The sequence below is a fragment of the Trachinotus anak genome, unplaced genomic scaffold (assembly GCF_046630095.1).
Source record: "Trachinotus anak isolate AG129_WGS33_773 ecotype Australia unplaced genomic scaffold, CSIRO_AGI_Tana_v1 ptg000029l, whole genome shotgun sequence".
NCBI classification, from domain to species: domain Eukaryota; kingdom Metazoa; phylum Chordata; class Actinopteri; order Carangiformes; family Carangidae; genus Trachinotus; species Trachinotus anak.
The window spans coordinates 558,499-575,721 of NW_027273880.1; the positions used below are offsets into that span (position 1 = coordinate 558,499).

The 17,223-nt window shown below is 42.4% G+C and overlaps 3 protein-coding genes across 4 annotated transcripts in view; 1 reads left to right on the forward strand and 2 right to left on the reverse strand.

Annotated features, from left to right (window-relative positions):
- Nucleotides 1-17,223, reverse strand: part of LOC139611995 (protein NLRC3-like) — a 418,379-nt gene that overhangs the window by 119,795 nt on the left and 281,361 nt on the right. The gene's annotated exons all lie outside the window — the stretch shown is intronic.
- LOC139611996 (NACHT, LRR and PYD domains-containing protein 12-like) overlaps nucleotides 1-17,223 on the forward strand; it is a 173,090-nt gene that overhangs the window by 113,239 nt on the left and 42,628 nt on the right. The gene's annotated exons all lie outside the window — the stretch shown is intronic.
- Nucleotides 1,034-17,156, reverse strand: LOC139612007 (protein NLRC3-like). Its single transcript, XM_071467141.1, has 11 exons — nucleotides 16,846-17,156; nucleotides 15,888-15,981; nucleotides 15,310-15,441; nucleotides 15,014-15,127; nucleotides 14,180-14,258; nucleotides 13,798-14,023; nucleotides 11,871-13,665; nucleotides 11,580-11,753; nucleotides 10,817-10,990; nucleotides 3,341-3,387; nucleotides 1,034-3,217 (listed from the first exon to the last, which is right to left on the reverse strand). The coding sequence occupies exons 3-11, from the start codon at nucleotides 15,396-15,398 to the stop codon at nucleotides 2,628-2,630; spliced, it is 3,288 nt and encodes a 1,095-aa protein (XP_071323242.1). The 5' UTR covers nucleotides 15,399-15,441; nucleotides 15,888-15,981; nucleotides 16,846-17,156; the 3' UTR covers nucleotides 1,034-2,627.

Here is a 17,223-nt window from a genome sequence, read left to right on the forward strand (position 1 = left end):
CAAAGGAATTAAAAAACAACGCAGTCACATGTAATAAAATACTTATTAAATAATCTTTATTTTTCATGTTATCGGTTAAAGAAACTGCAGAAAGTCACAAATGCAACAATTTCAAACCTTTCATGTAAAATTTCTTCCAGAGCAAGTAAATCTACACAGTTTTCCACACATGCAACTTAGACAACAAGTAAAACAAAGTTTTCTGCTTCAAACTGTGTTGTACAAGAGGAAAAAGTACGTTGGCATCTCCTGATTACAAACAGAGATGCACATCTTAATATAATGCCTGTTGGATTGTAACTGATGAAAAAAGTGACTCACTGAACAGGAAAACGCAGGAAAAGTAAATTCTCCTTTTCCACAACATGAAACAGTTTGACCAAAGAGAAATAAGAGAGTGAAGCGAGGAGGTCTTACCTGTCCACAGGCCAAATGTACATAGGACTGTAGAACTCTACTGTCCTGCAGATGATATGCAAATGAGCCTCTATGATGTCAGAGGACGTCACAACATGAGCATTCTATTCCAGCTGTCAGTTCTATTGTCAATGAATTCCAATCATATTATACAGTGAAATCATGTAGAGCACATTTCTTAACAAAAGTACAGGTGAAATAAAGTTCAATAAAATATATAACACAATTTATAACTTATTTATTTACTGTATTTATAAGAGACAATGTACAATATTAAATATGGGGCTATCTGATGCAGTGTAGCAGAGTTAGCCTGAGGCTAATTTTCATCTGCAGTCCCAATAAAACTTCCACACACAGGAGATTCACTGGAGTTAAAATTCTGGTGTTAAGCTGTTTTAGAGTGAAGTGTTGAGGTGCTGGTCCACTGGTGAGAAAACATAAGAGTGTTGGTGTAATATCACAGAGTTCATGGTATTAAACGCTGATGAGTGACACTTTCAACATCCGGGCACTTGGACAGGTAACCTGTTCAGGAATTTGACAGCAGCCATTTTCTTTCACTCGCATGGAGCATGAGAAGGACAGACTGGTGAGTAGAAATGTAACAAATTAGTCGTTGTGTCATTGCTGCTTTTATTAAATGTAGTGAAGTCAAATACTTCAAAACCTAAGTACAGATAAAGTTACTGATTTCATCAAATACTCCAAAGTACAAGAACACAAAGAAACAACTTCGTTACAGTAACGAGAGGAAACATTACTTCAGCTTGGCTCCATATAAAGCTGTGTAGTGATGATGCCTCACCTGGTGTGAGTCACTGAAGGTGAGGAATGCATTTAGATCAACACCTGCTTATGTTTTAAAATCGGGAGCAGACCTGGAAAGATATATAACTGGTGGGTGGAGGTGGGAGGAGGCCGGGGGTCCTCCCATAGAAAAAACATTGTAATTTCAAACAGATTTCCTGCATTTTGACACCAGATAACCTCTTGGATTAAGTTCAGTAACAGGCAGCTGCACTAGTCCAGATCACTTAGACTGAGGTGCTGTGAGAACCAAGAACTCATCAAGACCAGTTTAGAACTGGTGGATCAGGACAGGAAGTGATTATTAGAAGAACAGCTGTTTCATATGTGAGATGACTTAGAAAAACATCATGGATATAAAATGGTAGCAGGCTGCAGGCTACTGGATCATCTTCAAGCTCAAACCCTGAACTCTCGGAGCGTTAGTGAGGTTCAGGAAAACAAGAGGAAGACTGAAGAGAGAACAATCTTTTTCACAAATATATATTTTCCTATTTACTTTATTATTATTATTATTATTAGTGTACACAATGGTATATCATTAGAACATCCTCCTTACTTACACACCCAACCTTATTCAATCTACACCCTAAATCTCATTTATATACATATACACTTTGTCACATCAGCTGTCTGTCCATGGTCTCCTTTTCATGTTTTCTATGTCACTTTCTGTTTTTTCACCAGTAAAATCAAAATTATATAAAAATAATAATGTAAATGGTTGAAGGATAACAACCCGTGTGAACTTGTATGAGGAAGAGAGATGACTGAAGATGCACAGTTAAAGAACACACTGTAGAGACACAGGGGAAATGACTTTATAAAATGTGTAGACTCTAAGAGATATTTGGTCACAGACACTGAAGACATCATTTCTAAAAGCTTTTCAGTCTTTCCTCTGGGTGTTGGACTTTCCGACCTGCTCAGGATCAAACACACAACCTCTAAATGTCTCACCACTTTAAGGTTGAGAGAGATTTTGAGTTTTCACTGTCAGTGTTGAATTTCAAACTTCATTTAGTTCGTGCAGGTTAAAATTCATGACCTCAAAACTTTTGACAATCTTCCAACAGCTTGAGAGATTGGGACAGAAACAAAGACACTTTTCCTGGAGAATTTCAGTCTTTCTCCTCTGGGAAAGGTTAAATATTGATTATTATTGTTAACCTGTTTAACATTTAGTCATCACTAACACTACACTGATATTCACTGAAGAAAATGATTATCAGAATAATTTAATCAAAAGAGGCAGGATTTTTATTCTGCAATAATCTTTGTGAACACGGCAAAGTTTAAAAAATAAACTGATTTAATACATTAATCTGAAAACATGTTAATGAGTGAAAGAGACGGACATGAACAGACTGAACTCTCTGTTCAACAGTGAGAAAGTTTCTCTAACAGGAGGAGACTCTCTCTGCCTCACTGAACAGAGATACTGAGGAACCGGACCACCAGAACCCAAACCCAAACCCAGGATACAGAGGCTGAGTGAAGGTGGTGTTGAAGGTGTGGAGGTGGATCAGTGAGTCAGAGGAGACTCTGTAGAAGGACAGAGAGCCAGCAGGACAGTCCACATACACTGCTACTCTGTGAGAGATAGGGGAGGAGGGGGAGGAGGAGGAGGAGGAGGAGGAGGAGGAAGAGATATATGTTTTCATGTTATTGTGACAGACAGAGTAACCATGATTAGAGCAGTACAGACTCCAGGACTGATCATTCAATCCAAAAAAACAGTCAACACTGTTTCCTCTCCTGCTGATTCCTCTGTAACTCACTGATACATAAACCTTTCCTCTGCACTCCACCTCCCAGTAACAGCGACCAGTCAGACCAGTTCCACACAGCAGCTGAGGACACTGGTCAAATCTGTCTGGATGATCAGGATACGACTGATCCTCCTCCAAACGTGTCATCTTCCTGTTGTCGTCAGACAGTTGGAGCTTTCTGTGCACTGTGTTTGTGTCGAGTGTGAGTTCACAGGAATCTGATGGAGAGGAGACACAACACAGGTGGAGTTATTGATCTATCATCTGATCAGTTATTGACAGCCTGATGATGACTCAATGTGCTGCTTTGTTTTCAGGAATCAAATGAAAAACACACTTACACTTCCTCAGACCTGGTCTCAACCACCGGACTCCAGCAGGCTCCACCCTGAAAGGAGGAGGGGGGTCAGACCAGCAGCTTCTCTCAACATGCAGACATGGACATTACATGGCTCTCACACACAGACTGTTTTAGTATTGTGTTCAGATGGAGGCTTGTCTGTACGGACGTACATTCACCACAGAGAAACAGGAAGGCTTTTTAGCTGTGGAGGCTGCAGCTGAAAAGGAAGCGCTACTTCTTAGCATCTTCTTCACAGACATACCTGTGTACTGTGTCCTTGCTGCTACTTGGAAAGCACATTAACTGCAGTATTTGTGGAAGTGTTGGCTGGTAGTTGCAGCAGGGCAGTGTGAATGAGCTCATGACCCCCAGAAACAAACCTATTGTGCTGCTAATTCAGAGGCATACAAGCTCTGCAGCTCCTGTCCCTGATACATTAGTTTGACCTGAGATGTGTCTGCAGACCTCTGACTCACAAAGCTGGTAAAGTCCTTGACCTCATTCTCACCCGACATCGTGCCACAGACAGTCTAACAGTCTCAGCCCTGCACCTCTCTGACCACTATTCATTTGCTTCACTGTTTGCCTCCAGATCTGCCTCCATCCACCACCTCGGCCTCAGCTCTGCCTTCAAGAAAATGCTGCTTTCTCATCCAACACCAGTGCTCCCAAAACCCCCTCTTTACAATTATAAGATCAGCAGTACCACAGACATTTTCTACCTTCAAAACCTTACTCAATCCACCACCACCTCCACCAGACACAAACCTCTCAGGCAATATCTTGGCCTCCTTCTTCACTGAAAAGGTGGTCGCCATCAGCTGTCAATTCTCTGAACCTCACTGTGATCATCAATATTGTAGAAGACAGAGACATGATGGTGCGACCTGATTTCATTCTCTTTGTTTCCTCCTTGGTTGAAGACACATTTTCATTTATATCCCCTCGAACAGTCACTCATTCACACAGACAAAGAAAGGAAATGAATAAAATGGACAATGACAACAGACATCAAACAAATGGAAAATAAATACTAGAATAAATAATACTAAGATGGAGCAAAGAGAATAAATGAATAAATAAATTAAATTAAATTAAATAAATTAAAAATATAATGAAAGGCAGGATCATTTCATAACCTGTTGTTCAGTCAGTGTTATCCGTTTCATTGGTCAAGAATGACATAAATGATTCCCAAATCCAAGCAAACTCCTCCTGTTTACCTTTAACAATGTACAGTCATGGAAAAAATTATTAGACCACCCTTGTTTTCTTCAATTTCTTGTTCATTTTAATGCCTGGTACAACTAAAGGTACATTTGCTTGGACAAATATCATGATAACAACAAAAATAGCTCATAAGAGTTTAATTTAAGAGCTGATATCTAGCCATTTCCCATGTTTCTTGATAATAACCAAAATCACTTAAGTTCTAACATCAATAGCTATGGCATTGTACTGCCAAAAACAGTGCTTTTAGGCATTCTGTGTTTTCTTTTCTGCCTCTTTTAGTCACATGATACACACAGGAGTTAGTACTTGATTGCATAACCATTGTTTTTGATGACTGCAGCCATGCGTCTTGGCATGCTCTCCACCAGCTTCTGACATTGTTCTGCTGTCACAGAAGCCCATTCCTGTTGCACAAATTCAAACAAATTTGCTTTGTTTTGGGGCTTGTGGTTCTCCTTTTTGAGTTTGATGATTGTCCACTGGTTTTCCATTGGATTCAGATCTGGTGATTGAGCAGGCCAAGGCATGGTTCGAATGTTCTGGTTCTCCATCCAGGCTTTAACTGACTTTGCCGTGTGGCAAGGGGCATTGTCTTGTTGGAAAATCCAGTTGTTCGAGGCAGGAAAGAGTTTTCCAGCTGATGGAAGAAGACTTTTCAAAAGTATCCCTGTACATGACCTGGTTCATTCACCCTTCACACAATTGCATTTGCCCTGTGCCACCCATACTGGAACAACCCCAGATCATCACTGATCCACCCCCATGTTTTACTGTAGGGGCAAGACAGTCTGGTTTGTAAGCTTCTCCAGGCTTCCTCCTAACCAGTAAATTGGCTGGAGTGGGCATCAATTCAAAATTGGATTCATCACTGAAGAGAACCTTAGCCCAGTCATCAACGGTCCAATCCTTGTGATCCCTAGCAAAGAGTAACCGGGCCTTCCGCTGCCTTTCGTTGATGTAGGGCTTCTTCCGTGCCCTGTGTGACTTTAGTCCAGCTTCAAGAAGTCGGTTTCAAACTGTTCTTGCCGAACAAGTCACATGTCTTGACAGTGCCCACTCATTTTTAAGGTCCCTGGAGGTCTGACGACGATTCCTGACACAGGAACAGATGAGTGCACGGTCATCTCGTGGGGTAGAAAGACGTTTCCTGCCTCGACCAGCTAGCAATTTGGTAGTACTATGTTCGGCTTGTTTTTTCTTGGTGTAATGAATGGCTGTCTTGGAGATCTTCAGTTTTTTGGCTACCTGTCTCTCACTCATGCCAATTTCCAGTAGTGCCAAGATGGCTGCCTTTGTGGCTTCACATAATTCTTTTGTTTTAGGCATTATGTGAGAGCTGACAGCTTCTGAGTTGTGCCACAACTTGAATGTAAGCAGGAAACCACTCCAGGCCTTTGCATGTGCAATGCTGCTAATGACATGAAATGGCCTCTTATATACGTTATAGTTTATAGGGATAATGTCGCCAAGTTTCGGGGCAATCTTAATACCCAGATATTTAATCCATCTTGTGTGGCCGTAAATGGTATATTTATTTTGGGATTGCGTCTTTCTTCTTCATTTAGAATTAACAGTACTGATTTAGATTTGTTTATTCTGTATCCAGAAAACTCACCAAAGTTTTCAAGTAAAGTAATCAAATTTGGAATACTGCTCCTCAGGTTCGTTAAGAAAAAAATTATATCATCAGCATATAATGCTATATGATGCTCTATGTCCCAAATCCTGATGGCAGCTATATTCCTACGTGTCCTTACTGCGATCGCGAGAGGTTCTATTGCTAAAGTGAAAAGCAGAGGGGACAGAGGGCAGCCTTGCCTGGTTGAGCGTTGTAAACTGAAAGGTTTAGGAATTGTATTATTAGTCAATATTTCTGCTGTTGGGTTTGTGTACAGTAATTGAATCCATTTGAGAAATGTTTCTCCTAAACCGTATCTAGGAAGCAGATCAAAAAGGTATTTCTATTCTATTCTATCCAATGCTTGACTAGCATCGACTGATAACATTGCAGTGTCTTTGGCATTATTTTTCTCAAACAGTACATTCAAAACTCTCCTGATGTTATGGAAGCCTTGTCGTTGTAATACAAAACCATTCTGATCATTACTGACCAGTTGAGGAAGATATTGTTCTAACCTTTTAGAGAGAGCTTTGCATAATATTTTTGTATCACATCCCATTAAACTAATGGGCCTGAAAGATGAACAACTGGTTGGTGATTTGTTGGGTTTTAATATCACAGTTATCATAGCTAATCTTAATGATGGTGGAAGAGTTCCTGTTTTATATGATTCTTTAAACATATCCAATAAAGGTTGCGCAAGTTTCTGTTTAAACTTCTTATAAAATTCTATAGGTATCCCATCAGGACCAGGTCCTTTCCCGCTGTTCATACTGCTCATGGCATCATAAAGATCCTCAGCTGTTAATGCCCCGTCCAGTGCTTCCTTTTCATCTTCAGATAAGCTCTGGAACTGTAGCTGATCGAGAAATGCTTGTTGTTGTGCAGCTCCTGCATATTCTGATTTGTATAATAGTTCATAGACGTTTCTGAAGGTAGCATTAATTTCAGCTGGGTCTGTTGTTAAATCACCTGACATTGTCTTTATACTGTTAATTGTTCTTTCGGCTTGCATTTTCTTAATCCACCAAGCCAGTAATTTGCTTGGCTTTTCATAGCATGCTTGCTTGGTCTTGGTTTTTAGCAACTTTATCAGTTGCTAGTTTATTGTACTGAGCTCTCATTACTGTTAATTGTTGCTGTTTGTCCTCATCATTATTCTCATAAAGATCTAATTCTAGTGTTTTAATCTGTCTTTCCAATGTTTGTATTTCCTTTTTGTGCTGTTTAGTCTTTGAGCTTGTATATTTAATAATTTCTCCCCTTATATATGCTTTGAATGCTTCCCATCTTATACTGGCGGTTGTTTCATCCGTGTTTAGTAGGAAATAGTTATCTATGCAGGTTCCTATGAATTTAAGAAAGGATGGATCTTGTAACCAATATACCTGGAACCTCCATCTCTGATGTTGAGCAAATATGCCTAAGCATATTTCCATTGAGGCAGCTGCATGATCACTAATCACTATGCTGTCATACCAGCAGTTTGTGACATTAGTAAGCAGTTCAACAGATATTAGGAAATAATCGATACGTGAATACGTTTTATAAGTATAGGAGTGACAGGAAAAGTCTTTTTTGTTTGGATACATCGACTAGTCTTAGATCTTTTATGAATTCAGTCAGCTTTCTCCTTGTCTGTACGTGCGAGGTATCAGTTCCCGTAAGTCGATCCACTACTGGGTCTCACGTGCAATTAAAGTCACCCTCAAAAATATAGAGACCTTCTAAGGTGGACACAGTCAACAGTAATTTTTCAAAAAAAGAAGGCATGTCCTCGTTAGGGCCATAAATATTAATTAGGTTAACTTTACGTGACATAATGTTTCCTTGTGCAACCACATAGCTACCCGTTGGATCTTGAATAGTTTGAGTAATTTGGAATGGAACTGATTTGTGTACAAGGATAGCAAGACTTTGAGCATAATTATTATAAGAAGAATAAATCACTTGGCCTGGCCATCTTTTTCCAGACAAGGTTTGTCTGAGGCCATCAGATGGGTTTCTTGTTAGAAAACGATTTTAGACCTGAGATGTTTCAACCTATTTATAACTTGCTTCAATTTAATCAATTTTCTAAGCCCCCTAACATTCCAACTGGTGATCTTAATTTCATAATTATTCACAGACATAGTTTTTTGCCATTGGTAGTATCTTCTGATATCCTGATAAGGTTATAGTTACTGATTCTGCCAAAACCGTACACAAAGATATGACACACACCGGAGGGGAAAAGAAAAATCACAAGAACAACTAGAACAATGATAACCAAAACTAGAAAAAATCCACTCCCACCCTCTGGCATTTCCACTGAAATGCTCTCCCACACCCCCTTTAATAAACCAGCTCTGGGGGAGGCTGATCCACTATTGCTGAGGAGCAGCTAGTCTGCGTGCCCTTGACCCTGGACAGAACAGCCATAAGTCCAAACAACCATAATGTCTCCTCTTAACATTAACCCCTTTCTCTGTTCTCAGTTAAAGACAAAAAAAAGATTGCATTAAACAATGCTGTATTAGAAATAATCTTGGCTTATATGTTGCACCACAGAAAATAATACAATAAAATAATTTAGAAAAATGATCCTGATTTTTATCATGTTCCCTTATTTGAAATTCTGATCCCGTCTAAAAGTTTGAACCACTCCTTATCTTTTCAGTATAACATTTAGCAACACTATCACAAAGAAACAGTGTTTATTAGTCTCTGTATATCATTTATGATACCTGACTCAGCTGTTGTTATTCTTCTCGGTGCGTTCAATGTCCGTCGTAACTTCAGGAACTGTGTATCACGTCCTGTGCAGTCTTTATGCAGATCGTGTTCCGGCTCTCAACGAAGGCGGACGCATCTTCCCCCTCTCTCCTCTCCCTTTTTTCCCTGCTTTGCTTCTCATGTCTCGTCCTGTCTTGTCTAAACCTTGGAAGCCTCTCTCCGCACTGCTCTCTAAATCTAAAATCATGGAATTGGTCAACTGGTCTCTCAACACAATTGACAGGATCTTCTCAACAAGAAGCCCGGGTTCGGGGGAACCTGTCTGCCCTGGCGGAACGTACACCACTGGCTACATGAGGGACTCCTGGGAGCAGTGGAGGGTCGTGTGCCTGGCGATTCTTTCCGTTGAGGACATCGAAGATCTCTATATATTCGGAACTGTGATATCAGGCTTTCTGCTGATTGGATTAGGCATTGCCCTGGTGTATCGGAAAATTCGGAAGACGGTGACAGCAGTCCAAATCCCCATGCTGCCCGACATAATTGATGGAGTGAGTAAAGCTGTAAGCACTCAGACTGTGATTGTGAACCGCAACTTAACGCTCAGACTGTGGTCATAAATCGCAACATGGGTCACATCTTGGAGAAGCTTTCAGCTTTGAAAAGGAGAATGGATGAAGATGACCAGAATGGACTAACAGAGTAAACCGTGTCTATTGAAATACGACTGCTCGCCCTAACCCAAACAATCATAATCTAATCTGCGTTCCAGCCCCCGCAGCCTTGGCCAAGGCTGGTGCTGTGGGTTCCTCCACGGACACCTGTCGATTGTTGACTCCGTCCGGGACCCGATCAAGGATGTCTCCATGGCAACTTGCTGTGTTATCGCGATGACACCCTGCGAACTGAGGCACTGATTGTGAACTAGACGAAGCGACTCTCCAGGCCTATGCACACACACACATTCACAGACACTTCTCACATGTACATATGCAACTCACCCCAACCCCCAACCCCATCCCACGCCTTCGCCGCTTCCATTGTGTTGTAAAATGTGTTTATATATGCTTATGTTGCCGAGGTTTTCTTTTTCCCCCGAATCCCACACTGTACCCCCCCCCCCCCCCACTAGGAGTATAGTTTGGGTTCTGTTATTTTTTTTTCCTCCTCTCCTCTCCTCTCCACTTGTTTCTCCCCATCCCTCCCTTTTTTTAATGGCGCCGCGGATGGCTGATTCTGATTCTGATCAATATTGTCCGGTTTTGATCCAAAGTCTGAGCGAAGGGACTTCAACTCCGCTAGCACATCAGCTACATTTGCCATGCTGCTAACTTCATTAGCCACCATCGTTGCCGGAGAAGTTGTCTCAACGATGTTTGCCTTGCGTGCTCTGGTGAAAATGTCGTAGGGTTTCGACTCGGGTGGCTCTGACATATCCAGAGCTGCACTGTTTGCTCGAAATTGTTGGTGCGTTTGTGGGGTTTTTCTAAAGTTTGTGTTCGGCTGTATGGAGCTTTCAGGCTACGCCGCCATCTTGAACCTTGATCCCCTTGCTGTGTTATTATTAGTGTGTTAACACTGAACAGGTCTCTACAGTCTCTGGATTATTCTGGTGAAATTCAAAGAGACTCTGTTGCTTCAGGAGCAGCTAAACCAGCTGCAGCTGCTTTGAGCTGATTCAGTCTGAAATAAAAACACAGCTGACAACAGCTGATTTCACAACTGTGAGATCTTTTCTCCTAAATCTGACACAGTGAGTCATAATGAGACACTGGAGGCATCATGAGGAGAAAACTCCTCTTTTGTTGTTGTTGAAGTCAGAGCTCTTCTGTAGAGATCTGTCATCAGCTGTGACGGAGAACATGTTTCAGCTCTTCTCCTCTATCAGACAGTGTCTGTCCATACCTGAGAGAGTCCAGTCTCCAGTCTGGATCCTCCAGTCCAGCAGACAGCTGCTTCACTGCTGAGTCTCCTGGATGATTGTAGCTCAGGTCCAGCTCTCTCAGATGGGAGGGGTTGGAGCTCAGAGCTGAGGCCAGAGAAGCACAGCCTTCCTCTGTGATCAGACAGCCTGACAGACTGCAGACACACAAAACCACACACAGGAACCCTCTGTCAACACTTGGAGGTCTGTTTTTGTGCCGTTTGATTCTTTTCTTGTTGTCGGTTCTGTTCTGTTTTGGTCCAAATACAAAATATTTAAGGCATAGGAATAGGAATATTTGTCTGAGGAAGATCTGTTGCTCAAAATGTCACCAAAAAAGGGAAGCCGTGAATCTAGTGTGCAGATACACTTATAATATATTTCACAGATTTTTCTGAATCCATTACTGATCCTACTAAGATGTGGTCCACATGTGCACACCCCACTGGAAATTAAATTTAGACACGTTCATTTAAAAAAATCTTTGGAATGAAATGATCGAGCAACTAAACCAAAAACGAAAGACAATGATGAACAATCCTCATGGAAAAGAGAAATCAAAGTAAAGAGAAAACAAGAGTAAAAGATAAAGATCCATGGATCTCATGGAAAGAAATTCTTTGAGTCTAGAAAGTTCTGGCAAAGTTGAAAGTGAGATATACTTTACACAATCCTACACATGTTCGCTGTTTATCCTCTAATGTTAATGATATCTTAAATGGTCATTGGTTGATGAATCCTGACCTGAGAGTTTCCAGTCTACAGTGTGGACTCATCAGTCCAGCAGACAGTGAATCCACCCCTGGATCCTGCAGGTTGTTGTTACTCAGGTCCAGGTCTCTCAGACTAGAGGACTGGGAGCTGAGGACTGAGGACAGAGCTTCACAGCTTCTCTCTGAGAGGTTACAGCCACTCAGTCTGAAGAGATGATAACAAGGAATTAAAGAAGAGAGGAATTTATTTCCTCTGCTGTTGAAAAGATCAGAACAGTGTCTTCATATAATGATGAATAAACCAAACCCTCTCTATACTTACACAGCTTTGTTGGAGGCTTTGACCACTGGCAGCAGCCTCAGAAGAGCCTCCTCTGAAGCAGAGTATTTCTTCAGGTCAAACACATCCAGATCTTTTTGTGATGACAGTAAGATGAAGACCAGAGCTGACCACTGAGCAGGAGACAGTTCATCTGTGGAGAGACTTCCTGATCTCAGGGACTGTTGGATCTGCTCCACTAGAGAACGATCATTCAGTTCATTCAGACAGTGGAACAGGTTGATGATTTTCTCTACAGACAGATTCTCACTGATCTTCTTCTTGATGTACTGGACTGTTTTCTGATTGGTCTGTGAGCCACTTCCTGTCTGTGTCATCAGGCCTTGTAGGAGAGTCTGATTGGTCTGCAGTGAAAGACCCAGGAGGAAGCGAAGGAACAAGTCCAGGTGTCCATTTGGACTCTGTAGGGCCTTGTCCACAGCTCTCTGTTGGAAATTTGTCTGTGTAAACTCAACTTTTCTTCTTCTGGACTTCTGGGAGAATGTTGGTTCTTCTAATAGCAGATTGACTCCAGAGTTGATGAAGGTCATGTGGACATGAAGAGCAGCCAGAAACTCCTGAACACTCAGATGGACGAAGCAGAACACCTTGTCCTGGTACAGCCCATTCTCCTCTTTAAAGATTTGTGTGAACACTCCTGAATACACTGAGGCTGCTGTGATATCGATGCCACACTCTGTCAGGTCTGATTCATAGAAGATCAGGTTTCCTTTCTGCAGCTGCTCAAAAGCCAGTTTTCCCAGAGACTCAATCATCTTCCTGGTCTCTGGACTCCAGTGTGGATCTGTCTCAGCTCCTCCATCATACTTGACCTTCTTCAGTTTGGACTGAACCACCAGGAAGTGGATGTACATCTGAGTCAGGGTCTTGGGCAGCTCTCCTCCCTCTCTGGTCTTCAACACATCCTCCAGAACTGTAGCAGTGATCCAGCAGAAGACTGGGATGTGGCACATGATGTGGAGGCTTCGTGATGTCTTGATGTGGGAGATGATCCTGCTGGCCTTCTCCTTATCTCTGAACCTCTTCCTGAAGTACTCCTCCTTCTGTGGGTCAGTGAACCCTCTCACCTCTGTCATTATGTCAACACACTCAGGAGGGATCTGATTGGCTGCTGCAGGTCGTGTGGTTATCCAGAGGCGAGCAGAGGGAAGCAGGTTCCCCCTGATGAGGTTTGTCAGCAGCACGTGCACTGAGGTGGACTCTGTGACATCAGTCAGGATCTCAGTGTTGTGGAAGTCCAGAGGAGGTCGACACTCATCCAGACCGTCAAAGATGAACACAACCTGGAACCGTTCAAACCTGCAGATTCCTGCTTCTTTGGTTTGAGTAAAGAAGTGATGAACAAGTTCCACCAAGCTGAACTTTTTCTCTTTCAGCAGATTCAGCTCTCTGAAGGTGAAGGGAAATGTGAAGTGTATGTCCTGGTTGGCTTTGTCTTCAGCCCAGTCCAGAGTGAACTTCTGTGTTAAGACTGTTTTCCCAATGCCAGCCACTCCCTTTGTCATCACTCTTCTGATTGGTCCATCTCTTCCAGGTGGGGGTTTAAAGATGTCTTCTAGTTTGACAGTTGTTTCTGGTTTCCTGAAAGCTGTTTCAATCTGTCTGACCTCATGTTCATCATTGACCTCTCCAGCCCCTCCCTCTGTGATGTAGAGCTCTGTGTAGATCTGATTCAGATGGTTTGGTTTTCCTGCTTTAGAGATCCCCTCAAACACACACTGGAACTTCTCCTTCAGCTCAGATTTAAGTTTATGTTGACAAACTGCAGCAGGAGTTCCTGAATGAACACACAGCAAATAAGATACACAACTGATTCATGGAAAGAATATAAAACATTTTAACATGTGTTGAGACATTAGTAAATGTCTCATTTCTGCATCATGTTGAATCTTTAGAGAAATCCTCTTACTGCTCTGCAGACAGTCAGCCAGCTCCTCCTGCTTCATCCTCCTAAGGAAGTTCACTGTGATCTTCACAAATGCCTCTCTGATGCTCCTCTGCTCTTCATCCTCACCGTCCAACACCTCCTCATCCTCCCTCTGACTCTCTAAGCATTCTGGGTAATCTGCACTCAGAAGCTTCTGGGTCTTCTTCAGCTCGTTCTTCACAAAAGTGACCATGTTCTCCTCCAGCAGCTGGAACAGGAAACTACATGAGTCACAGCATCAAACTAAAACCATGGAGCCAAACATCAGATCCATGTTGGACAGACTGACAATCCACTGGTCTAACAGTGCAGCATGGAGATGATTGTGAGCAGATGTGAAAGTAGTTGTAGTACATGCACAGACCATAAATATGGAGTCCAGGTGTGTTTGATGCTGCTGAGCAGACTGACCCCTGGGAACCTCTGAGCTCCCCTGGTCCACTCTGTGGAGGAATCATGAAGAATGAGCTCACATTATGTCTGTCCACACAGAGACAGAACCCCCAGCTGCTCCAGTGGAGCTGCTCAGTGTCTGCATGTATCAGACTGGTTGTACTGGGCATCTCCCAGGATGAAAAATGTCACTGTGTAAATGACAGTTCAAATATGAATGAGGAACATTTTATCAATTTACTCCATCAGAGGGGTTCATCAAATGGTTGAACGGTGTATGAAACACCCACCTCCTTCAGTGATTGGTCAGCTGTGTGCAGGTGAGAAAGTAGGCGGGGTTTGAACTTCTCTCTCAGCTCTTTCAGTTCAATTCAATTCAATAGGCTTTACTGGCATGACATTTCAAATGTGTTGCCAAAGCACAATTACAATCATTCAATGCAATTTTATACACACACACACACACACACACACACACACACACACACACACACACAGACTCTCTCACTCTCTCAAGCTCTTTTTTCATTCTTCACCCAAATTATTTCTGTCACTTTTCATGTGAACAACTGAGGTCAACACTATGATTCTTCCAGGAGAGTCTGTCTGATCATGGGAGACGTTATCTCCATATTTAACCCACATCATATCTCCTCCCCCTCCATGACAGCTGGAGTTTGACCTCCACCTTCCAGCGTGGACGTTCACAACAGACACTTTGATTTCAGACATTGTTCAACAACACGTTGTACAAACTGGTTCTTTTCTACAGTAACCTGTGTCTTATTGTCCTGTTACAGCTTACATCTGATCAGCTGATGGACGTCCTCCTTTAAAGTCAATGACAAAGTCCTTTGACAGGTTGCTCTTTAAAGACAGACAGCTGGGTTCAGGAGAGTCTGGTCTCTGCTGCTGGATCCTGAAACAAACACACAACTGATAAATGTGCATGTTGGATAAAAACTGATGAAAAATACGTTCAATCTTTGAATAAACACAACACACACAGAGTTTTAAGTGTGAATAATGATGGAGCAGTGATCTGAGTGCTGAGCTCTGACATGGAGAAGAGTCATGGACAGTTAGAGATCCTCATCTCACCTCTGAGCTCTGGTCTGGCTCTCATGGCCCCCACACAGAGTGGTTTTAGAGGGAGGGGCTCCCTCCTCTCTGTCCTCACACTGATCCATGCTGCTGGATTCACATCCACATCAGCTCACACACACTTTCTACCTTCATATGGAGAGAAACACACATCATTCATCTGCACATCCACTGAAATTCTCTTTTACATCATTTCTCCTGTAAAGATATCAGCTGCTCCTCCACTGACTGACTCTTCTTCTCTGGTTCATATCAGTGTCAGCTGTATTCAGTCAGCAGTGTGAGGAAGAGGAAGCTGCTGTACTTCTACCATCAGTCCACTAGATGGAGTCAGGAAGCTGCAGTGAAGTGAAGAGCAGCCCAGCTCTCTCTCTCTCTCTCTCTCTCTCTCTCTCTCTCTCTCTCTCTCTCACACACACACACACACACAAACACACACACATACAGGTTTTCCTCTTGGTGTCTCTGTGTGGACAGAAGTTCACTGTGACTCTTCTTCCCTCCACAGTCCACAGGGACAAACTGACTCAGAGACTTTGACAGTAAAATAATAATAATGTTGTGTTAACACTCACCTGCCTCAGCCTTCAGTTTCCCTCCTTCTGCTCCGTCCACTTTTAATGGAGTCTGAGCTCACTGAACACTTTCACTTTCAGCTGCTCCTCCCCTCTGCAGGTACAAGAAGTCACATGATTGTGTGAGTGACATGTTCCACCCTTATTTATTAAAAACAAACTCTTCCTTATTCACCTTTACATGAAAAAACAAGTCTCACTATTTCAACATTATCTTGATTTCCACTCATCTAATATCATTTTCAGGTTGAACTGGATCAAACATTATATTAAGAATAAAGATGTCATGACCTGCTCTTTGTATGACAGTTGTTGAACATGGTCTGGAGTCTTGGACTTTGGTTTATTTCCTGTCTGATAAGATTGGGATCTGTCCTTGAATGAACTCCAGCTCTAGCTCTCAGGTAAACAGTCTCTTTTTCCACAGAGTAGATTTCCTCTACGACGTCCAGCCATCGTCTTGACCTCAGAGCAGGGGTCGGCAAGTTTGGCCTCAGGCCAATTTTTTTCTCAGCCATTCGATAGCAGGTCAGAACATAATCAAATGCTAATGTAAGAAATTGATTGATAAAATATTCAACTGGAATTTATTTTGCTACTCTTCATGTGTGGTGTCGTGGCCACAGTCACATGTCAGTCTGAAGGATTTACTGAACTGGTGTCTATTACACCTAAAGTCAGTGGTAAACCCTGGAAGAATCAGATGAGACTCCCTGGACAAAGATTTCAGCTCCTTCCTGAATAAATATGAGGGAAAGCAGCCGTTTCAATTTGTCTTCCAGTCATGGAAATACCTTCTTTCCCACCATGTATACAGTTTATTCAATGAACAAACAGATCAATGAACAAATTGTTGAAACAACACGTCACGTTATCTTATACATCACTAACCTGTCTCATTATTTCACTAACGAGTCTCATTATAACCACAAACTGATTCATCTCAGCAACCACTGACCTGACTTCATGTAGCTGAGGTTTCCTAGCAACAGCTGTCATCCATCCATCATCCCTCCATCAGGTGAGTGAAGGGTGGGGGTCTGCAGCAGTGCTCAGTGCTATGAGGGAGGATGAAGTCAGAGGAGCTGTTATCTCACATTCCTCTGCGTTCCATCATCAGGCCGACTGAGTCCAGAACTGGGTCTGTCTGCCTCCAGGGTCCAGTCCTGCTCATCACATGCTGTCACACTGCTGCAAGACATTCTGCTGCTGTTACTGTCCAACAGTGGACGTCTTCATACGAGACGCTGGGAACACACACTGACTATTATCCACTCCACCAGATATATCTGTGGTTTTAAGAACCAAAAACCATCTCAGTGTAGTTTTACATCTC

Excerpts from the sequence above, each read along its gene's own strand:
- LOC139612007 (XM_071467141.1), bottom strand. The coding sequence starts at position 15,398 with ATGGATCAGTGTGAGGACAGAGAGGAGGGAGCCCCTCCCTCTAAAACC. Across the intron at positions 3,388-10,816 it reads TGGAGACTGGACTCTCTCAG|GGTGGAGCCTGCTGGAGTCC; the intron begins GTATGGACAGAC and ends TCCTCCTTTCAG. Across the intron at positions 3,218-3,340 it reads GAGACCAGGTCTGAGGAAGT|ATTCCTGTGAACTCACACTC; the intron begins GTAAGTGTGTTT and ends CCTCTCCATCAG.